The 25,002-nt window shown below is 38.5% G+C and overlaps 1 protein-coding gene across 4 annotated transcripts in view; it reads right to left on the reverse strand.

Moving 5' to 3' along the window:
- Positions 1 to 17,388: 17,388 nt before the first annotated feature.
- DIO2 (iodothyronine deiodinase 2) overlaps positions 17,389 to 25,002 on the reverse strand; it is a 68,621-nt gene continuing 61,007 nt past the window's right edge. For all 4 annotated transcript variants that reach the window (XM_082616794.1, XM_082616793.1, XM_082616796.1 and 1 more), the window contains one exon: positions 17,389 to 20,727. In XM_082616794.1, the coding sequence (XP_082472920.1) occupies positions 20,152 to 20,727 (576 nt within the window). In that variant the 3' untranslated portion in view covers positions 17,389 to 20,151. The remainder of the gene's footprint in view (positions 20,728 to 25,002) is intronic.

A 25,002-nucleotide genomic window follows, 5' to 3' on the forward strand; every position in this document is an offset into this window, starting at 1 on the left:
ATGATTTAAGAAATGACTTGTCTTATCTATTTACCTGTACTCAAAAGGCTGAACTTGCATATATGCACACACATGCACACACATTGTCTTCTGATGGACTAGGCTGCCTAAAAGCCTTTTAGTAGAGAGAATGTAAACACAATTACATAATTAAAATATATAAGACTCAAGAAAGGAGCAAAACTGGAGAAAACAACAACAACAATAATAACTGATGCTGCAGATGATACAATCCAAACAGAAACTACTTAGTACTTCCATTCTAACTTGCCATGGCTTTCCATTAAAAGATATATGGCATCTTCCTAGAGTACATGCCTTTTAACCACTCCCAGCAAGTTTCAAAGAGATCCTGAGTTATCTACTGCCAAAAAAGGATGAATAGAAATGGCTTATTTCTTCCAAAGAGCCCTTTGGCATCCATACACAACAGAGCCAACTCTCACACACAGTGAGGACTAGCCCAGGACTCATACCAAATGGTATCTCTTCTACTGATTAATTTCTCGTGGTCCCTATTGTCTCAATTACAGATCCTGCAGCTACAGCCATATCCAAAGTAGCTCCCTCTGAACTTATAGGAGTAAAAGTATATTTGGAAACTTTCCTTAGAGAAAATAACCAGGTCCAGTGCAGTGGTATCCTATCTACTGGTTCATTTTAAGCATTGGTAATATAGGAGGGCCAGAAGCTTGGCTGTAAGCCAGGGGGTCAGTCAGGAGCAGGACGCTGGGACATAAGAGGAAAGTCTACAGTGACTGGCTCCCTTGGCCGTTCTGGACAATGGGGTCCAAGAACGTCAAGGACCTGTTCTCTCTTATCCCTTGGCCAGAGCTGATTTAGTTTTGAGCACTGCTTACGACTGGTCTTTATGGGTAGAAATGGCAGCATATTATTTCAGGGAAATTGAACTTGCCCTTGCCCCCTGCTCCTGGTGCTGCAGACAGTACTACTTGCCTCTGGCCATGATGAGACGATCCGTGAGGTCATTTCTGGGCAAGGTTTCCATGGAACAGAGACAGAGTCCATTGGGGTTAATACGTGAGAGAAATGTCAGGGCCCTGTTTCCTAAGAGAGCTGGAAAAGACATTATTAGGTGCTGAGAAGAATAGCCTGTGGGCTTTTAAAATCAAATCAAAAAGGGAAGGCAAAATGAGAGTTTTCCCAGGAAAACTTGACTTGGACATACTTTCTGCGGGTGGAGTAGCAGACACCATCCCTGACCTTGCTGACCAGTTTTGGATGAAATTAGGAAGCAAACAAAGCTAGTCATCAGGCCCCTGCTGAGCACCCTCAGCCTCTATACTCCCCTGGTCTCCTCTGTGACTCATTCTAGGTTTGCCCTCCCTGCGGGCATCCCAACCTGCAAAAATTAACAAGCTGGTTTTCTAAGCTGTCCAGTATAGTAGCAGTGAGCCACATGTGTCTATAGAGCATTTGAAATGTAGTTAGCCTGAATTGAAGTATGCTATAAAGTATAAAACACAAAACAGATTTCAAAGATTTAATACAGAAAAAGAATGTAAAATATCACCCTGGTGTTTTTATATTGATTACATGTTGAAATGAAAATGTTTTGGATATATTAGGTTAAATAAAATATATTAATAAAATAAAACTTTCCCTTTGCTCTTTTTTAAAATGTGGTTATTATAAATTTTAAGGTTACATTTGTGGCTTTCATTTGTGGCTTACGTTTTATTTCTTTTGGAGCACACTGTTCTCTATCCTCAGGGCTTTTCTTTCTAATATGATAAATTTACCGTTGACAATGACAAGAGTGAGCTTTCTCAAATAACATGTTTGATTTTAACAGGAGGTAGTAGAGACAGGTATGTGAGGGAACAGTTAATTCCCTTGTCCTGGAATGTACTTCCATCTTCTTTATCCTGGCAAACTCTTATTCATCCATCAGAATCTAGATCAAATGTCTCTGCCACCAGGAAGCTTCCTCTAACTCTCCCAGGCAGAGATAGTCCCTTGTGTACTGTCTCAGCACTCCATGCAAATCTCTACCAGAGCACTCTAAATCACTACAATGTACCTTAATTGAAATGTCTTCCCTTCTAAGCCGTGAACTCCTTCAAAGTAAGGACGGAGTCTTATTAGTTTTAATAGTAATAATAATTCTGTAAGAGTCATTCTAAAAGTGTTTCCTGATACCTTAATTTATTCACTTATAAATTTATTCATTCATCCTGAAATCAAGCCTTCTGAGCCATTCAACCAGCAGCAGGGGTCTGCCCACATCCCTTGTCCTTCAAATAGCCCATAATTATGGACCTTGTAGTGAGTCTTCCCCTCATGAATTGCCATCCTAGTTACTTGCAATGAATTCACTTAGAAATAGCTATCTCAGTGATGATTGAACAGAGTTTTAACCATGTCCCTTGACTGCCTATGTAAGTGTCCTGGGTTTATCTCCTTGTACATGTTTTATGTAATCCAGTCCAGGCCAGTTTTATGCCCCGCTCTTGCACTGTTCCCTACTCTCTTTCTTTCTAGCGCTGTTGTTCTCAGTGTTCTATTGTAAACTATCTTGTTACCTCACCCCTGTGAATAGTCTCCTGCTTCCAAATGCAATGTTTATTATGTTGCTTGGGTGTTGACTCTCCTCAAAGCCAGTGGAATATGGGATTCATTAGGAAGATGATGGAACTATGCTCCAAAGATTTAATGATTTAGCAAGGATTCTATCCTTTCCTCTTTTCTGACAACTGCCAATCTGAGGGCTGGCAAAGTCACCTTTCTAACACATCCAAACCAGGCTGTCAGTTTGGCCCTGCCTGTGGCTTTGTTAGGCCTCGTCACATAGAGAGATGTCCTGTGTGTAGTAAAAGGAGTCAGGACTTTGTTTAACTGGTTGGAAGTGTTTCCCACCTGCATAAACACCCCATGGAATATCCAGGAGTAGGCCTTGCTCCTGCAGCCAGCTGCCCTCTTTCTAATGGTTGGGGTGTGAGCCCCCTATACCACTTGGCTTTTGAAAAAGCAGGCCAGCCTTTGTAAAGGGCGGCCTCAAAAGAGGAGGCAGCCTCACAGTTCTTGTGAAAGAGACATAGTCAAAATTCTATTTTTAATTATCATTGAGATAGTGACAACAAACAAGATTGCCAAGTGATGGTAATCATTTGTTAGTGAAAACAAATCAAAGGTCACTTTGAAAGTGTTAAACTTTGGGTCTTGAGAAGGTCGTGACAAGACATTTAAAGGAAAGAGGAAATCTAACGGAGGCATACCTCTTCATGTTTAAATATGAGATTACACAATTGTGGACATTTAGTTCTCAGTTTCCTTGCCTAGTTTCTACTTTTCAGGTCCATTGGGATAGTTTAGAGATAAAAATTTGGTCTGCCTGGAACACTCCCAGCCCTCCCACTTTGACTGAATAACATCTACCGCTGCTTCCCTTCTCGGCTTGGACGCCACTCCTACTGCAAAGTCTTTTCTGATCTCCCAGGATGGAGAGAGAAGTTCACCACTGTGTGCCCAGTGCTCAGCACAGTGTACAATCCAGGTAGGTACTCAAGAAATGTTTGTTTGTTGAGTGAAGAAATGAATGCTAGCAGGGGTGTAGGTAAAAAAAAAAAATGCAGACTTACAGATCAAGTTCTACCTCTGCCATTTATCCAAGAAGTTAACTTTTCTGAGATTTGTGTGCTCATCAGTAAAAAATACAGATATAATAGTATCTACTTCATAGAGCTTTCTGAGAACAAGTAAGCCTATGTGGTAAAAGCATTTTGTAAAATGAAATGCCTTATAAAACTTGAAGCTATAACTCCCTTGTTCCTTTTACCTACATATTTGCTGTGAGGGTTTTATGCAACATTTTGGAATGTGAGCCAAAATTATTTGGGTTGCAGGTTGGAGACAGCCTGTCAACCATATTCTCCGCTAAGTGTAATTCCACAGTGGACTGCATAAAATCCATGGCTGATATGCAGAGATTCTCTTCTGGGCAATCCAGGCAGTACAGCCCAGGTGTCCCTAGAAATCAGAGCAATGGAAGAGGAGGCACTGGATAAGAGAGATGGTTTCATGCCTTTCATAACCTGTGACTGTCCACAGTGAGGATCAACTGAGTTTTGAGACCAGAGGTCAGTGAGATAGCTCAGGCATACTGTTCACCTGTCTAATGTTATAATAGCTTTGACAAATGATTGGGTTGAGAATGAAGCTAAATTTATTATCTTGCCTTCCCTGGGAGCAGTTTCTTGCAAAGTCAGGAACATTCTTTGAGTAATGTATGATCAGTAGGGTAAAAGAAATGTATACAGAAACTTTGCTCACTGGCCTCTTAATTCAGTATAGCATCTAGAATAAACTAAGAAGGGGAGACTAACTTCTCATGCCCCAGCAAACTTATACGAGAGATAAATGGTCAACATGACCAAATCCAGTAGAGCCAACCATCGAATCTCAAGAATAAAGGGTTAAGTTCTCCCAGGTATAGTTGACATAACAGTCCTTGTGATATTTGTTACAAGGAATAGACACCTAGCTAGCTTATACATGAGAAATTTTACAGGTAGCTGAGAGATGAGAAAGAGCAGGGCCACACAAGTATAATAACTGGAACTGGGAAGTCCAGGAATGGGGCACCTCATTTGTTTCTCTTGGACATCATGGGCATCTGCCTTTTGGCCTCTCTCTGTCTCCTCTTTATCTTGATTGGCCTCCTTTGGTTGCATATGGTCCAACATAACATCTTAGGAAATCCACCATCACTAATTTTTAACACCTAGGAACATTGGCTCAGGTGCCTCTCCTTTGATCCTGTCAGGTATGACCATTAAATTCAGGGCTACGTGATAAAAGAAGGCAGTAGGGCTCAGTGTAAAGGAAGAGTTTTAAAAAAGGGGGATGAAGACAGAGATGCAAGTCATTTAAGTGGCTAAATCTACTCTTCAAGAGCAGTTTGGGGCTTATGAATGGTGCCAAGGATGCATGGATTAAGGAAGAAAATGAGGGAAATGGTCTTTATTTAAGAACCAGGCCAATAAAGCATAAAACCAGGGTAGACCAAAGTGTGATACATCTCCTCCCTTTTCTTGTGTTTTCCCTCAATAGGAAATAGTGATTTCAGCCTTCTGTGAGTCATAAAGGGAAAAGAAAACTCTTCAAGGGGGTGTCTGTGATTTAGAAAAAAATGCCTTATAAAAAATCTGTGCCTGATTTTCCCCTTACCAGCCAGTACACTCAGCATATTAGCACCAGTAACCAAAATATTAATATATTCCTAGATTGTAAATGTCTTTCAGTTGCCTTGTGCTTGCCTTGTGCCAGTTAGATTGTGTAAGTCACTGCAAAAGTACAAATGAATAACCCATACCATGGCCCACTCGCCTTCTTTTCCACATCTGCCTCCATCTTTCACCACAAAGAGCCTTAGCCACATGGAGTGAACACCCACCTCAATCCACATTCCTCCTCCAAAACAATTATTCCTTGGCAACTTTGGGGTCAAGAGAAAAAGAACAACAGTGTAGTTCACTCTTGGGAGGACAGACTGGGGAAGAGGACTGAGTAAGCGCTGAGCACTGCCTTCAGCATCTCAGGTTCCCAGAGCAGTACAGAAGTGAGGAGAGGTCTAGTGTAGGGAGCGCACCTTATTTGAGAGGTTGACCCTATAAAGTGCTGAGCCAAGGTCAGAGACCTTAGTTGCCACGGTCCAAGAGCAGTGCTGGCTGGCCAAGAATGTCAGAAATCACCTAGGCATGCTTTGACCCAGGTGAAGTCTTTGACATTGAGTCTAGAATTATGCCTCTAAACTCAAAGCAGGGAAGGAAGCAGGAGCTCCTATGGGTCATTAGCCACAGGGAGCTGAGAGTGTCTGGATTTCTTTTTTTCTTTTTTTTTTTTTGCGGTACGCAGGCCTCTCACTGTTGTGGCCTCTCCCGTTGCGGAGCACAGGCTCTGGACGCACAGGCTCAGCGGCCATGGCTCACGGGCCCAGCTGCTCCGCGGCATGTGGGATCTTCCCGGACCGGGGCACGAACCCGTGTCCCCTGCATCGGCAGGCGGACTCTCAACCACTGCGCCACCAGGGAAGCCCCGAGTGTCTGGATTTCTGCTCATGTGCTGTCAAGGAAGGGAAGGATCGTTCAATGAGACCATCACAGCTCCAAAAGAGTATTTTAGGTGGAGTGCAGCCATTATTCCATAAAATCTCAAAGATATGATGTCTCTTCAACAACAGAGATTTAACATATTTGAAATCAAATTCAACACTCTTTTTCCTCTTCCTTCTTCCCTTCACTATCCTATCCCTGCTAAGAGCAGCATTGTTCTCCCAATAACTTTGACTCTATATCTCTTCAGTTTCTCTCTTTCCTGAACTCTCTAACAATGAATGCTGTCATCAAGTCCCCTTGACCTTCCTCTCTATTAGATCAAATGTCTCTCCTCTTTCCTATCCCTGCTTCAGAGATGTAGTTCTGGCCCTTATTACTTCCTGTCTAGACCATAACAATAAATTCCGGTCATTTTTCCACTTGAATCCAATCTAAACAATAAGAAGATTTCTGTCTTAATCTTCTCAAAATACAAATCTGTTCACATTAATTCCCTTCTTAAAAAGCTTCAGTGGCTCCCCATTGGCCAAGAACTTTTCCAAACCCCTTAACCTGGTATCCAAGTCCTCCAAACACAGCTCCAGCCAAGCTCTTGACAGCATTTGTTTGCTTTTTTGTTACTATAAAAATAATCCCAGGTAATTGCAGAAAATCTATGCAAAAAATATGAAAAATGATATAAATTTGAATCCTAATTTCACCATTCAAATGTATTTTGGTCTATCTACAGATGTCCTTATTTACAAAAGTGAAAACATTTTTTCTTTTTCATTTGATAGAATACCAGTAGCATTTTTTTATACTTGAAAATAATTTTTAATTGTTAAAATACCATATGCTGCACTGGCTCAAAAATAGAAATTCTTACGTATCATCTGTAGCAGCTTGCATACTACCTTTCACAAAGCAGATGATCAATATATACTAGATGCATTAAAATTATATCAAATTAAGCTTAAATGAGGTGCTTAGATCTTGTATTCTGAGTAGGGATTTAAAATGATAATTTATGATATAGATATTGGGTCAAAGAGAGGAAACAGTGACAGATTGCATAAAGGGTATGAAGGTGCAGTAATCATTTCTAGCATTTTCAAGGTTTACAGGCTAAAAACTAGGAATAATGTTGATTTGTTAAAATAAGAAAGTAGCAATGTTTGATGGGAAAAGCAGTTTGTCGAATAAGATAACTTCCACATTGAACACCTTGAGCTGTAACAGCTGATAAAATACTCAAGTTGCTACTTCATATTTAAAAATGCCTAAAGGAAATAGAAAGCAGATGCGAGTTTCGGTCTAAAGATATAGATTTGGGATTCACTGTCATTAGCATAGAATTTATGATAATAATGATTAAAATGGATAACATTCCATAGAAATGAATAGCATCAAGTTCTGCTTTCAGCAATAGGATCAGCTACATACTCCAGAAAAACCTTCTACTACAAACCCTGAGAAATTCTGGATAAAATAAAACAAACAGACTTTAAGCCATAGATGAGCAACAGAAGAGTAAGAGAAATTCGCAGGTTTAAAAAAAGAAGCCTAAAAGCCTGAAACTGAGTGTAAGCAAGTGTTAAAGTCACAGATTGCCTATGGGCATCTCCTGACAGCAGAAATCTAGATGGCCAAGACCAAGAAAGGTGAGAAGACTTCAGTCTGGGTCACAGTAATAAGTCAAATCTGAGACTTCTACAGAAAGTTGGGTTACTTGAAGGGATATTCACTCAATAAAAATGTGCACCCACTGGGAAAGAGAGCAACAGAGGAACCAGTTTGCCTTAGGTCTCGGTAGAAAGGAAAAATGAGTCTCCATTGGAAATTCATAATGACAAGCCTGCCCTCACATGGGGTAGGGACTTGAACACATGTTACCTTTGTATTCTAGTAAACTGCAAGCAAAATTAAAATTTATAAGGGCTTCTAGGTTATTAGTGGCCCAGGACACCTGACAGAAGGAAACACAAATCCTGTCTAGAAAAACAATTCCCTTAACCTAGATTCCTCAGAAACACCATAAATTTATATCAGCAAAAAGGAAGAATATAAAGTAAAATTATCAAAAACACAAGTAAACAATGCACTAACAACAAGTCAGAGAAAAACAGCCCATGGTCTTCAAATGTTGGAATAATCAGGTACAAATTATCTTAAAATATGCTTTAAAAGTTTTGAGGGTAAAGAGAGAATTAAAAATAAGAATATAGAACATGGTACTTTCAAGAAATACCAAGGAACATTTGGAAAAGGACTCAAAAGAACTTTCATACATTAGTAACATGAATTTTGAACTTCAAAACTCAGTGGATTGGTTAAACAACAGATTAGACACAATTGTAGAGAGAACTGAAGAACTCATAAGACAGATCTGAAAAATTCAAAAGAAAGAAAAAATGCAGCACCTTTGAAAGTTAAAAAAAGTTTAAAAGCCTTGGAGAATAGAATAAGAACACACATACACCTATTTGGAATTAACAGAGGAAAAAATAAAGAAATGAGGGAGAATTGATATTCAAAGAATTGATGGCTTTGAATTTTTTTGACTCCCTGAAAGACATGCATCTTCAATTCAGGAAGCACAATAATACTAATAAGAGTAAATACCAGGAAATTTCCATTTTAGTACATGATAGTAAAATTTCAAAACCCTATCGTCAAAGAGAAAATCTAAAATGTAGCCAGAGGAAGGGAAAAGTGCATAAAAATTGGTAACAGACTGTTCACAGACTCTTGGCAGCAATACTGGAAACACCAGTAGAATAATATCTCCAAAAGGTTATGTATAATTATATCCCTGCCTGAAGAACAAGAGTGAAAAAGGATATTTTTTAATAAAAAGAAAATAAAGATAAAAAGTCTACTACTAATGCACCATCACTAAAAAGTTTTAAAGAATGAACTTTAGGAGAAAAGAAACTCATTTCATGAGGTAGACCTGATAGTCAAGAAGGATTGGCAAGCAAATGAATTGGTAAATATGCAAGTAAATATAAATGAATATCTGTGTATTAAATGATAGTAATTTGAAATAAATAGAACTAAAATATTGCACCAAAATAACATTTCAGAATATGTGTGAGACATTTATTGAGAAAATTACAAAATTTCTTTGAAAAACAGTAAAGAATACCTAAACCAATGGAAAGATATATCATGTTCATGTATAGAAAGATGCAATACCACATAAATGTCAATTATCCCCAAAAATAATTAGAAATGTAACAAACTTTTAATTGAAGTGCTTGCTAAAAATGTTCTTTCTTGGAACTTGGAAAATTGATTCTAAAATTTATATCAAAGAGCAAAGTGCCAAAAATAACCAAGATGCTCCTCAGAAAGACAAGTATGTATGAGGAAAGTAGGGGAAGGAATTTATAATAACAAAGCCTTTTATGAAACTATAGTATTAGTTTTGAATCATATGAAATGGACATTTTTATAGGGCAAAAACTAATATTGCTAACTTCTCATAGTTCAATATAATAATAAAAAAGATATAATAAAGTATTGGTTTAGAGAACAATAAATAGATGAGGAAAATTCAGAATACAGAACTTTGGAATGGGCCCATGCATATCTGGAAACTTGTCAGAACTGGCATTATAGACCACTGGAAGAAAAAATATATAAAGATGCTGTAATAATTAATTATCTGTTAGGAAAGTAAAGTCAAATTAGATTTCTTACCTAATATCATAGACAAAATTAGCTCCAGGTAGATAATCACATACTTATGAAAAGCAAATATTTAAAATGCTAGAAGAAAACATAGGAGAATGTCTTTACAAATATATTTTCTCCTTCTTCTACCGTAAAAAAATTTTCAGATGGGCACATGGTGTCCAAAATAAAGATATTTTCTAACCTTCTTTGCAGGTAGGGTCATCTTGTGACAAAAGTTCTGGCCAATGGGATATAAGTGGAAATGTCCATAAAACAGTTTCTAAGAATCTCCTTAAAAGATAGCTGATACACCCATATTTACCCCCCTTTTTTTCTCTTCCTTTTTGCCCTTCTACCTGGGATATGGGTATATGAGAACAATAAGGCATCATGAGGGTGGAGCAGAAAGCTAGAAGAAGACTAGATCTCTCAGGACTTCATGGAACAGAGCTTCCTTACCTTCTGCAGATTGCCTACCTCAGGATTTTTGCATGAGAGAGAAAAATAAGCTTCTGTTTTGTTTAAGTCATTATTATTTTAGGTCTCTGCTCCTAACGCACAGGCAGACCTAATGCTAACTAGTGCAATTTTCAATGACATGTCCTCTCTCCTTATTTCAGAAAGTCTACAAGAGAAAAACAGGATAGGAATAATCCTATAGGAACATCCACTTTTAATAGACTAAATGGGAAGAGAGAAGAATAAAAAAGAGAGAAGCTGTAAGAGTTAGAAGGGCCACATGCTGTGAAATACAGAGAGTGAGGATGGAAAAAAAATTACCTGTGGACTTGTCTAGATTAGAAGGAGGTCACTGGTGACTTTAGAGGACTCCAAAGAATGTTTCCCAAAGAATGACTAAGAAGTCAGTGAAGCAACACAACACTCAAGGGATTATTGACACTTGCACGTTACTTGGAGGCCTTCCAGCTCCACACAAAACCAGCATACAAACACGTTTGGTGTTTCTGGGCTACAGGTGTAACTAGATGTACCTGAATCATCAAGAAACAGAAATAGCCCTTACCCTGGATAATTTCTTAATGTCTTTTCCATAATTATGACACACCCAGTAGGAACATGCCTGGTCTACTCTATCTGGTCACAATTGAATTGATAATTCAATAGGGATCCAACCTACCTCTCGTCTTCACTAAACGAAGGGATTCTTTTTTCTCTGTTGTTTAGAAGGTAACCATTTTATGCCATGGGATGAACTACATAGATTACTACCAATAATGTATTATAGATATCCATAGAAGTGTCAACCTGTAACAGAAAATGACAAATATTCTGAAGGTGCAACTAAAATGTGGGCCTGATAACACTCACCATCTGTATGGAAGCCCTGAGCACCAGAACAATGGAAGAAGTGCATGCAGGCCAGAACTTAGAACTTAACAAAATATGAGTAGGCACTTCCCGGTTATACCCAAGGGAGATGCTTTTCAGAAATGTGCACAAACTGAGAATACATAGGCCAAAAGAAATTTTTCCATAAGAAATAGTAGTAAAGAATAAATTTAGGGGATTTCAGTCATTACAACATATAGCCTCTACTTATACATTCTTCAAGTATAATAGGGAGCACACTTAAATGGGTAGAGTAAGTAGTGGAATTGACCAAAAAAAAAAAATTGTGTTGGGTTTGATGAAGGAAAGTGTAGCCATTACAAAAGCAAGGGAGGTTTGTCTCTATAGGGTGATGACTGTTGGAAATGGGGGATTATAGTCCCCTAGTACCATCAGAGGGTGGAAATTCCTAAACTTTCCCTTAGGATTTTCTTCACTTTAAAGAAATTTTCCTATGCCAGACATTTACAATGCACCCCTCCCAGTAGAATTTGGTAGAGCATCTAAACCTCAAACAATTAAGGTAGCAAGGGCAACCTATAAGGTATAGATAAATAGAAACACAAAAAGCAATGAAAACTTGGTGGCTGAAGTAGGAACACCTGATGAATAAACATCCTGCAGCATTTATTGAGGAGGCCACCTCCTACAGGAGTGGCCTATGAGGACACCTAGGCCTGTGGTCTGTACACATGTTAATAAATTGCCTAAACTGCCTCACATGTGTTGTCTAAAATATATGAATCAAGATTTTTTGCCTCAATTACCTAGACTAAATCAACAACACAATCCACTCCATCCCATCCCATATCCATAATCATGGCAGTAGGCTAAAGTTCTTATTTTTTTTGGAAGGAGAGGAGAAATAAGAAGGGGACAGCAAAGCCAGGAGAGGAAACAACTCCCTTTTCTAACTTTTTTTTGTCCGCGCTGCGTGACATGCGGGATCCTAGTTCCCCGACCAGGGAGGGAACCCCAGCCCCCTGCAGTGGAAGCGTGGAGTCCCAACCACTGGAACGCCAGGGACATCCCCAAACTCCCTTTTATGAAGCAGGACTGGGAATGGGTGGGTTCCTTGATCCCTAGCATTCTTTCAGTCCACTCTCCCTGGTTTGGGCCAGTTTAAGTGGCTACCATTTATCAAGAGGTACCTGAAACCTCTGCCACTACTCTAGAAGACCTAGGCAACTGCAAGACCCAGAATTGTCCCCCCCCCCCGGATATTTAAGCTACATTGTACAAGTGTCAGTTTGGGCTCCAAGGAGATCAGGGCTCTAGCCAGTCTTGGTTCCTGAAGGTAGAACCATGAATTCCCAAAGTCTAGATGTGCAGACTCACCCAGGACAGCTCATTAATTTCATAATAACAGACCCTGCATTTTCCTGATTAAGTTTTCAATTTTTTTCACTAGTGTATGTTGGGAATTTATTCTACTCTAGCAGATCTTCCTCTCATCTCTTGCATAAATCTAGGCCACATCTTGACCAAGATGACTAAACCACAGTGAATCCTCACCGCTGTGAAAACTGGGAAAGAAAACTGGGAAAGGATTGTGAATGCCTCTGCAAAATGCCCCAATGCAACACATTATTATACTAAGGAATTTTATTACAAATTTTCCTGGAATATATTTCAGGGCTCAATGCTGGCTGGAAGACGCCCTTATTTTTAAAACACCCTTTTCTATGTTTCTTTTTCTCCAGTTCCTTCTACAAGTCCTTCTAGATGGAGTTAAATGGCAAAACTTCAAGGTTTTACAGTTCAGTGTATTTGAAGATTATACATTAGATACTATGATGTTTAGATTTTTCATTTACCAGCCAGACTATAAACACTTACAGTATGGGAAACCATATTTTATACCATTTGTATATATACCCACCGAAGGTAGGTTTTGATGTTTTGATGACTAGAGTTTCATTTATGACAACAGGTGCCCAAACATTCATTGGTGATTTTATTGTTGGTTATTAACTGTCTGCTCACCCAAAAGAGGAAGAAATACAAAACGTATCTCCTATCCTCAGTTCTCTCAATTTTTATGAATTGGATTGAATTCTCCCCTCTAAAAATGATCGACGTATTTTAGTGTCTTTATGACTGCTTTGGCCTTCTTAGTCCCAACTAATAGACACTCTGTAAATACATACTGACTGATTAAATGGGAGACATTCATCTTCTTCTCCATCTAAATCTTGCCCATCCTCCTAGGTCAATTCAAGTCCTTTTAAACTCCACAAAGTCTCCCCTGATAGCTCTACCCTTTCTCTGAACTTGTTTTTAACGTTGTACATATCCGATCACTTATTGAGGTGCCCCTCATTTTTAGGGAAGTTAAAAATAGTAGCCATTGAATTAATTTCTGATACCTTGCATATTCTCAGCATTTCTTGCTGTCCTTCTGGTAGCAGACACTACTCCCTTGACAACAGAGTGAGCATGTAACACAAGCTGGTCCAGCTCAAGTCTTTCCCTCGAGATAGGTTCAAACTCTACCTGAGCCACCTGATAGTTAGAATAAGTGAGGAGCTTCCCCCAGCCAGGTTACCCAGCATAAGGAGAAGCTGGCCTGAAAGAAAAAGCTGACACCCAAAAAAGAGAAGAGACAAAAGACCTAGCAAGCACTGAAGATTTCTAAGTCACTGGATTTTGCTGTCCCTGAGGTAAGTTTCATCCCAACTATTTGCAAGGTTTGGTTATATCAGCCAATATATTCACTTTTTTTGTAGACTAACATCAGTTTGTCACTTGCAGGTTTTTTTTTTTGTTTTTTTGCGGTACTTGGGCCTCTCACTGTTGTGGCCTCTCCCGTTGTGGAGCACAGGCTCTGGACGCGCAGGCTCAGCGGCCATGGCTCACGGGCCCAGCTGCTCCGCGGCATGTGGGATCCTCCCAGACCAGGGCACGAACCCGTGTCCCCTGCATCGGCAGACGGACTCCCAACCACTGCACCACCAAGGAAGCCCTTGTCACTTGCAGTTTTGACAAATCCATGACAGGTGCCTTGAGGGAGTCACATCTTTGTGAGTTTAGTTTTACTGCTTTTGTACATCCCATTGCACCTAGCACAAGGTGCACCCTGCAAGGAATAGAAACTCAGTCAATAGTTGTCAAAGTAATGATTCTTTAAATTTCCATTAAAATTCTGGAATATTACATGACACTACAAATATTAATTAAATTACTATGTGTAGGAAATCATGAGCAAAAGTCTCAGATACTAATACTTTGATTAAGTCACCTGTTTTGGGGAACAAAATGCACATATTTAACCATGTTGCAAATATATTCCTTGTCATTAACAGGCCACTGCCTTCACAAACCATTCTTATCCTTTATATCTTTGCATAGTGGAAAGTGCTTGATATAAATGTTTTCAGATGTTGATTTTTTTTATCACACACTATTGTACTACCAATCATGTAACAAATTATACACACACACATATATATACACACAAACACACACATATATATACAAACACACACACACATACATACATACATACAGTGTGTGTTATATGTACTGCTTTAACCAACTTCCTGGAAAGTTTATTTATTGCACTTAGAAAACTTGGGATATAAGTGTAACAAAGTAAAAGTTTGCTCCACAGTCTCTTTAACAGCCCCCTTTCCATTAATTCTGTGTGCAACTTGTTCATGAATATGGAAAGTATCTGAAGATTTTCTTTTAACTTGTCTTGATTTCCTTGAAGACTCTGGCGCACAGCATGAGATTAAAATAACCTGGCATTGCTGGTGATTTTGCCCACAAATACCAAGGAATAAATATTAGAATGATGGATTCCCTTTCCCTTGTCAACCATGAACATGTTCCAGCCAGGGGCAAGGTCTAGAGAGTAAGTTAAAAATAAACAAACAGAACCAAAAAGTAACTTTATTCTTTTTATTCAAAGTTTATTAAAATACAAGAACAAATTTAAAAGCACATGTACCACTCAGCACCAATATAATAACTGATTTCTACTGATAATCTCCAAAGCATTTCTGTTTCTGCAGCTAAGAAGCAGAAATATACACACACACATTCTCACCACATTTACCCAGTACTCATAGCATCATGCCCCGAATATTCTCCTTGCTAGGGAGGCAAAGATGGGCAGAGGTAAACGAATGTGACTATATCCAACCACTAACTGAGTCGATGACTCTTTCGTCAGTAGTTATCATTTGCACACTAGTAACCTCTGCACATCCCAGTCTGCCTGTTTGGGCGCCCGATTACTTGGGCTGGTGATAGAGTCTGGTGATAATGTGACGCAAATTTAAACAAAACTGGCCAACGTTCCCTACCCAATATCTTTTCATTGCTTTGGTTATAAAGTACTGGATACGTATGTCTTCACATCTTCCAATCTTAACACACACAAAAACCGCACCGACCAGTGACGTGGTCTGGAGAAGTCTTGAAAGAATTTTATTTCTTTGCCACTCCCTTCTGTGGGCTTCTTTATGTGTTCACCTATTTGCTTTTTTGGGGGAAAAGGGGAGTTTTGTGCCAAAACAGTGACTTCATTAAACATCTCCTGGGTCTTCAAAGTCTCTGCAGCAAATACTAAATGAACTCCCTGGAGTTCTAGTGCAGCTGCCCAACATGGGCAGAGAGCCCCAACTTGCATGAGCAGTATTGTTTGGAGATCTGTACACATTTGCTTTCTATTGGTTCAGACTCACCTTGGAACAGAACTGGATCTTAAGTCTGGGACCTTGCTTCTAGTGCTATCCAGAACATAAGGCATTAGGAAGTGGCCCAATGTTTTGCTAAAGTCACTCAATGACACTCATCAGCCCTCCTCCAAAGGTAAGAAGTTTCTTTTCAAATCTTCCAGGATCAGTAGACCAAGCCCTCAGGGCCTACTTCTTCCCAGTTAGCAACTTCCTGAATCTCCAAGTCCCTGTCCCCCTTCTTTCATAGGGGACCTCAGGACACTACCAAGACAGTGTGGGTCACCAAGCAGAGGTTGGTAACTATGCCCCATCTGGACTTACACAGGAAGACTGGGTTTAGCTTCTATTATTAAGATAAAGGAAGAAGTACAGAGGAGGTTGTAATATAACTGAAAACATTTTAGCTCTGATTTTTGGCAGTATCATTTTTTAAAAAAACTCCTGGAATTAAAAAACTTATTGTTAATCTCCACTGCTCAGAGACATAACATTGGGTATATTCTGAAAAGCTCTAAATGCTGGTAAAGGTTTGTATTAATTCTCCAGTGGGACAGAAGTTAGTGTCTACATTTTCCGTTTTGCAATGGCCATGTGATTCTAATTAAGCTTATCTTCCAACTATCAGTAAGAAATTAGGCAGAATAAATGTCCATGTTTATCCTCTTATGATTTACAGAACGGGAAGTCCTGCACATCAGTGCGTTCTTCTTGCTGCGGACATAGCCCATAGTGCATGCTGAGGGTACCTTGTATCCAGCTGGGAGTTTTCCAAAAGGCGTAGACATTGCCTTTAACCTACCTCTCTGGTATTTTATGCATCAAGGCAGCACCCATGCATGACCTCACCATATTTCATAATTTTTATTCAAGAGCCCAAAAAGTGAAATACACTCAGGCAAAATGAAAGACAGCAGGCCTTTCTCCTCTCCTTGATCACAGAATCAGCATTTCCTGGTTAATGGTAGGAGAACTTAACTAAATCAACAGACCATTTCAAAGTTGATGTTACCAAAAATCAGGGGTACATTCTATAAACAAGGTGAAGACAAAGGACCAGAGATCGAAAGTCATATGAGTTAAATGACTGTAACTTTAGCTATACAAAGCAAGAACAGCATGACTAACCTGCTTCTAAAGAGGTCAGTTACATTTTCATATCTGTATCAAACACTTCTACCCCACCGTGCAGACAGTTCAGTCATGCCCATTCAAGAAAGTCATCCTTCATTCCACTAACGTTTTCTCTAAGCAATAAAATAAAGTAAGTTTTGAATAGTTCCAAGACATAAGTCTTTCAAACACTAAATGTCTGAGTAAATCCAGATGCTACAATAATACCTAAAATTGCTTGGAAACTATTTCTATAATGGACAAGCTAATCCAGTTTAAAAGACTAAACTGGTAGCTCCATGTAAACATAGCCTATGGGATGGGGGGCAAATGTTTAAGTATTAAAAAGAAGAAATCATATATATATATATATATATATATATATATATATATATATATGTTTATATATATATAAGCTTATAATGTATAAGTTTATATATATATATATATATATATATATATATATATATATATATATATAACTTATAAATTTTGCCTTGTGAGAATAGGAAATACAATTCTTCAAAGAAACATACCTTATCAAAGATAGGATAGGTAGGGTGGGTATTGACAATCTAATAATTTCTCTGAACATACCAGCTAAACATTGATTCTCCTCTATCTCAAATAATGAATTCTTGTTAAGTTCATAAAAGATACACCACAGGAAATCATAAAAGTTCATGATGAGATAAATAAGTTACATAATTATAGGCTTATCCTAACTCTGAGAACACCAAGCCATTCTACATATTGTAGGATTCCTGAGCTTTGTCAATTTACTTTCTCTTCTGGCCCCCGAAAGCCTTTCTTCCAGTAACTCTTCTATGTTCCATTGAACATATCTTTGTCCCTGATAGTCAGCCTATGCCTCTGTATGTTTACTTCCGCTGCTTCACTTCTCCATTGCCCTATCCTCAGGGAGAAGAACTGCACACACACAACCTTCTCTTTCTTTAAAAATATATCACAGCTGGGTAGTTTTCCCATCATCCTTTTCCCCAGACAACTAGCACTGCCTGCCTTAGTCAAATCTCATCCCCCCACCAGCATCTCTAACATCCTGTTCCCTTATTGTACATGTAGAACAAAGGGGAATTTTAAGGACAACAGTGTGAGTGGGCTGCCACCAATTCTTCGTTTTTCTTCTCCTGGGTACCACATAAATCTCAACACCATTTTGAAGATAAAAATCAATGGGGTCCACCGATAAGCCTTGAGTTACAGAGTTTAACTATTGAGGACTCAGAAATAATCTATTCTCAATGTGATTTTCCAGAAATTCATTAGATAATGTCACATTTTCAAAATTTGTTTCTTTGTGGGCACATTTTGTAGAATTTAGAACAGTGGGAAACTTAAATGTTGCAGTTAAAAATAATCAGTTAAAATGGTGCTTTAGTATCTAAACAATAAACTATGTAGTGATATGACTATTACATTGCTCCATTTAAAAAAAATAGACTTTTGGTTCTTATACACTCAGTTCCCACTTTTTTCTCATTTCAGGCAACTAGTTCAGGAAGATATTTTCAATTTTAGATATCTTTTTCTATTAGTTTTATTTTATGGTTCAATTATTAATGGAATGGTCATAGGAACCTTTGATTGTACATATAAATATAGCCATATACTGTGATTTTATAACATCCTCAAATTTACAATAAAAAAATTAAGATACAAAATTGGTTGGTCTATTCTTTTGGAGGTTAGGATATTAGTTATTACTTATATTAGTTATGAGTAAAACTATAGTATCTTCATTTTAAAGAGAAATATGGTATATATTAAAATAGCATTATAAAAATGTACTGTAGAGGCCTTAGACTACTATACCTCAGCTAAGAGGAACAAAGGAAAACCCAAGTCCAAATTCAAATATTAATGGAAATTCCACCTTACCAAATTCCATGGTACTGAGAATTGCCTTATAGCAAAGCCTCCAAAATCATTGATGGGAATTGTCTCAAACTTTCTCTTCTTCCATTTTGCTCCTGAAGAAACCTTGTTTGTTTTCACCTATCATTCATTATAGTTCACCTACTTTGGGATAAAAACAGTGCTGCAGCTGAATGGCCAGGGAACCAACATCCCACAGCAGCTGAGAATGTGTATATATAAAATATATACTGCTGAGCTCAGCATTCAGAGAGCACTGCCATAGAGACTGAGACCAAGAAGGAGTGGGACCAGAGCAAAATCGTAGGGATGGAGAAGGATAGACCAGCACCACTGGACCCACTGGTTTTACCTTTCATCAGCATCATGGGGTATAATTCACCTACTGAAAATATACACACCACAAACATGTTTCAAAAAGTAATACAAATATTAAAGCATCTCTTCCCTCTCAATCTCTCCTTCTCCTCAATCTAGGAGTATATGATAAATACATTGATTTCATACATATATTCTTGATGTTATTTTAGTGGAGTTTCTTCTTTTTCTAGCTTTGTGTATGTTTCCATGTTTCTGTGACTAACAAATTAGTCCCACTCTCTACAGTTGCAAGGTGAAGCACTGTGAAGTCTCCTAATCTTTCTGCCACCTCCTTTTCCTAGCTTGTCAATTCGATTTTCTTCTAGCACTTTCCCCACCTGCCTAGGAAGTAACCATCAGATATCAGATGATCATTCAAACCCTCCAGGTAGGGACCATTCTTGGTATCTGCAAATATAGCTGCGAGTTCTGGGATATTTATACTGGCATAGAGCACCACATGGCTAGAAACTAGAATATCAGAGACTACTCTGACATGTTAAACACCAAGGTCCTAACCACATGGCCTGGGCTTGAAGATTCATTATAAGTAAACATTTGGGAATTATCCAGTTGGGCTCTATCCATGCTGAAGAAAGCCTAAGCAATACCCCGTATACTAACAAGGATGGTAGAGTTATTCAGGTAAGTCTTTTCTTCAGGTCCCAAGGCATGCATCAGAGGTATCACTTCTTTTTCAGGGCAGAAAGGAACACATGCTGAAACAAGGTTTCTTCCTCTCCATCTTGGGATCTTTTCATTCAGGGCTTTTCACCAGGAAGAGAAGTAATGGGGCTACTATTTAGCCAAAAGCCATTTAAGTGGTGAAAGTAGTATCGAGATGTTAGAGGTTTATGTTCTTCTGACATGTAAATTCCTGTCTTTCAGTGAGACAATAGGACTCAGTTGAAATAGTGGATTCAGTTCTTAGTTTCCTTGTCTTTACATAATTTAAAAAGAAAAATCTCTATTACAATCATACCTTTAACCAGCTAATCTAGCTTTCATCTCTTGCTGAAATTCTTCTCCAGCCAACGCCGGACTTCTTGAAGGTTGTAGTAGAAGGGGCCCTTTCCTCCCAGATAAGCAATTTTCTGTCTCTGCACAATACACACACGTTCAAAGGCTACCCCATAAGCGACATTGGCATTATTGTCCATGCGGTCAGCCACAACTTGGCACTGGGGTGGCAAGGAGAAACGCTCCATTAGCTGGTGGGCCGCTGCACATCGGTCTTCCTGGTTCCGGTGCTTCTTCACCTCAAAAGACAAAGAAGAATCCCCAGGCACCGCCCAACCATCTGAAGGATGAGCCTCATCAATGTAGACCAACAGGAAGTCAGCCACTGATGAGAACTCTTCCACCAGTTTGCTGAAGGCTGGCAGCTGGTTAGTAAAAGGAGGTCAAGTGGCTGAGCCGAAGTTGACCACCAGTGGGCGCTCAGGGCTGGCAAAGTCAAGAAGGTGGCACTCAGCTCCATCAACTGTTTTCTCATGGGCACCATTTCCACTGCTGTCATCTCCTTCAGGATTGGAGACATGCACCACACTGGAGTTGGGAGCATCTTCACCCAGTTTCACCTGGTGGTGAAAAAAAGAAAGAGGGAGAGAATACCACATTGAACACATTGTCACTTTAATTCACTCTGTGTAGAAACAACTGGCTCTAATACAATGTGGTATTTCCTTCAGAGGATATGGTAAACATATATTGATTTGAGTAAAGAGCCATTGTGGCAGGTAATATAATGAATGGCCCTAAAGAGAATAAAAGTCTTTTTCATTCTGTATAGTCACTAAAGGTAATTATTTTCATGATTGAAGGTGCTGCAGTTAACTCTCTTCATAATTAAGTTGAGACTGGTATTCTTTACTATCCTTATTTTGTGTCAGTGCTTAGCACACAATATACAACAAATGATTAATTGCCTTCATTTTTGTGGGGTTTTTTTTTTGTTTTTTGGCCGCGCCCTGCAGCATGCGGGATCTTAGTTCCCCAACCAGGGATCGAACTCATGCCCCCTGCAATGGAAGCGCGGAGGCTTAACCACTGGACCACCGGGGAAGTCCTTGCCTTCATTTTAAAAGTAAAAAGTGAATGGTCCACTTTAAAATAAATTATCAGAATTGTGGAACATAGCACCTCTTTCTGTATTCTCACTTCTGAATTCTAAAGTACTCAGAAAAGACCTTTATCTTCTTGCCTGATACTAAGTCATTTAAGCTCAACCAATGGACAAGGGTACCAGTGGGCTCTATTCCTGCCCAGAACTAGAAAACCGGGGGTCCACCATTTATAAGAAGAGCTACTCCCACTTAATTTCTTCAGTACTTCAGCTTTCCCATCTGTAAAATGGTGATAACAACGCCTATTTTCCTCATGCGGTTATAGGAGGATGACATAGGAAAAGAGCTTTGTACACTAGAAATCATCGTGGGTGTGTAGTTTGCCATTATAGATGCCGCCCAAAAATGTGAAACAGAATACTATTTTCCTGACCAATTCTATGTTTTAAAAAATATATATTGTTAGAAGTGATTTGAGCTCTCCTCAAAGACTTCCCAAAGACTTCTATGGCTACTGCATACTTTGGGGTTCTTTTGACTAGAACCTCGCCATTTCCATTAAACAAACAAATGAGTGAACAAAAACATAAAATTTTACTTTCTGCAGAATTCTACTTTTAATTTCTCATATTACATGTGTTTTTTGTTTGTTTCACTTTTTTAATCTAAGAAGTCACAAACCATTTACTTTTCTACCACACATTTTATTATCAAGTTCCTCTGAATTATAAAATACTGGCAGAAGAGGTATAGAGGAAAATTGTTCCAGGTACCCTCTTTGCATGTAGTTTAAACTGTTGAACACAGACTGAAAGTTTGCTGGTCTTTGAATCTGTAAACTGATAATAAAAAGCAGGCAACATAAAAGAGCCAATTACTTCAGTTTGAATTAATACAATTGGATCTTCCCCTAGAATGGTTTAATCAAAGCCAGTAACATTGGGGACAACTTACAACATTATAGTTGATTTTTATACACTATCCTTAATATTATAAAACACTTCCAACTGGATCGATTTTTTCCCCTCATATAAATGCCACCACATATAACATTACTGTTAATTGAAGTCACTTAGAAGTGAATTGCTAAAAACTCAACAATCCAAACTGATAAAAAAAAAAAAAAAGCACTCAAGGGCTTTTATTCAGAAGCTTCTATCTGATGTTAATGCAGAACTCATTTTAACTGCAGAGGAAGAAGTAAAGAAGCCCTTTCTCTCCCTTGTGAAAAATCCTAGCAGGGCAGGTTTGAAACAAGTACTGTTAGTTTTCTAAAAGAAATCCTAGAATAACAAATTTCTTTCTTAGAAAAGGAAGCTGTTGGTGTGGTTTAAATAAGTACATTTGTTTTCAGTCACTATCAGGAAGAAAGTTATTTTATTTCTATTTTCTTGGTTAATTTGCAAGTGACACTAGGTGAAGAAACCGAATAAGCCACTTTTAGCTGGACTGTTTTATATGAGCTACACTTGTCTCTGAGGTTTTAAAATATACTTAAAATTTAAAGATATATACATTTTAAAGGTATTATAAACTTTTTAATCTATGGGTTCTTTTTGTACTTCTTTGTAGATTTAGGTAATAGGTAGCGTCACCATCACCTTCTCATTAGATCTTTCCCAGGTAAAATAGCAATAATGATTCTAGGACGGCTGCTTTTAACAATATCGTTGTGCCGTGTTTCGCAACACACTGTGATATAAAGATCTGAACGCATTCAGATCAGTCTGAATCCATTAGCAGTTGTAGCAACTCTCATTAAGTGAGCAACCCATACACAGGAGAAAAATCATCTCTGGATTACAGACTTGGAGGTTCTTGGTAGGTAAGAACATCCACCTTCATTTTTTGGAGTCATTTTTAAGAACTCTGAGCAACTGTGCAGCCTTGTTAAATGGGCCTCTGTCGCCCCTGACTCTCACCCAAGCTGAACTGTTGATCCTTGCATTATTCCTGATTATTCAACTGAGTAATCTAATCTGACTTCAGCCACAGGTGACACTCTTGTTACCTGTAATTAATTTTCTTGGAAAGGTAAAGCACCTTCTCCTTCTTCTTAGTGACAATGTATCATTCAGCCACATAATTCTTTTCAAAATACAAACAGACTAGTTCAACTTAGAAAACTTAGAACAAGTACAACCTCTTAACTTTAAAATCAAAAGTGAGGAAAGTTACCAAATACATAATGCTCTTTGGTATTTGGGGGAGGGGGTGGTGGGAGGTGTTGGTATTTTGTTAAGCTGGGGGAAAATTTATACATACACTTAAAAATTTTTTATTACATAAATTATTGTTATTATTAATTGTTGTTATAATCCTAGGTAGAGGTCAGTGAAGAATTTTATGCTTAATAATAACCTTAACCTGCACTGAACACAATCACATTTGGGTGATGGATGAGCTAACTGAGGCAGCTTATTTAGAAGAGTGAATCCTGTATCCCACTGTAGAGTACCGTCACGATCAACACCTAATGCTGTTGATCTGTTCTTGCTTATCTCAGCTGGTCAGTGCGTAAAATGAAAGTAACCAATCCTCTTCATTTTGTTGAGCAGCCGTAGGACTTGATTGCAGATTAGAATGTCATAAACAGAGTTATCCTTTTAATGAGCGTGACTAGGTAAGAGAAAATGCACAGGTAAGAACAGTGCTATTAATAAAACTACAAGGGAAAAACACACACCCATTTTTGGGAAGTCCAGATGTGAGTAGACCAGTAGTCTGCTTTTATAAGTGTCATAGACTAATCATAAAATTTGTCCATCTTTGTTAAAAACCACTGATAGAGGACAATTTAGCAACGATAAAGAAAAAATACTTTAACAATTAAAAAAGTGAAAGTCTGTCTTAAACTGAAAAAAAAATCTTTTAGAAGGACGTTATTGTTCATTTCTCGTCTTCCTATTTGGTCACCATGAAAATTAAATACGTACTGTGACCAAAGTTACAAACGGAGAGTTTCTTGGTTTGCTTGGCTTTTCACCCCGTTGAGATGGAATGGGAGAATCCCCATTGTCTTCAATGATGGAAGATCTTTGCTTTCCTCAGGAGCAAATCATTCCTTGACAAAAAGCCAGAATGATGAAGAAAATAAAGTTGGTCCCATAATAACATTTCGGCTGCAGGAAAGAAGCTCGACAAAAACAGGTTATCCCCGGTACTCCCCAACTTTGTTTTAATTTCCCACAGTGGCACAGAAAGTCTCCTGGCCACAAGTTACCTATCATCTTAATTTCTCCTTCTTAGAGGGTTTGTGTTTGGTTTTTGTCCTTAATGAGACATATTTGCCAAAGAGGCATTCAAAAGGCATTTTTTACTCTTGCGGAAGAGTAATTAGGTCGGTACCTCTTTCCCTGCCAGCATTAGCCGCTCTAAAGAGAACCCTGCCCAGTATTTAATGCCCAAACACAAGCATCATTTCCACTAATTGGTCTTGAAGTTCCGATGTTCCCAAAGGGTCTCTTTATTTTGCAAGGATCAGAAAGGACATACGTAAAATGTAATATCGTCATCACTGACTTTTCTCTCTCTCATCTGCACTATTACCGTTGTCCTTTCTTATGTTTTTATAATCAACATGAACTCAACACCAACAAGGGAGGAAAATAAAGGGTTTGTATTTTTACAACAGAAGACATCTCTGGGCCAAGCTCAAATGTTGTGATAGCCATATTTATAAATATGAACAAGAATGTAAATATAGGGCATGTATTTGATTCCCTTGATGATGGGATTCCTTTTGCTGACAGTTTTCAGTGCATGGGGAAAAGGATAATGCTGCTTTAG

Source organism: Mesoplodon mirus (genome assembly GCF_964341445.2).
Source record: "Mesoplodon mirus genome assembly, chromosome: 4".
NCBI classification, from domain to species: domain Eukaryota; kingdom Metazoa; phylum Chordata; class Mammalia; order Artiodactyla; family Ziphiidae; genus Mesoplodon; species Mesoplodon mirus.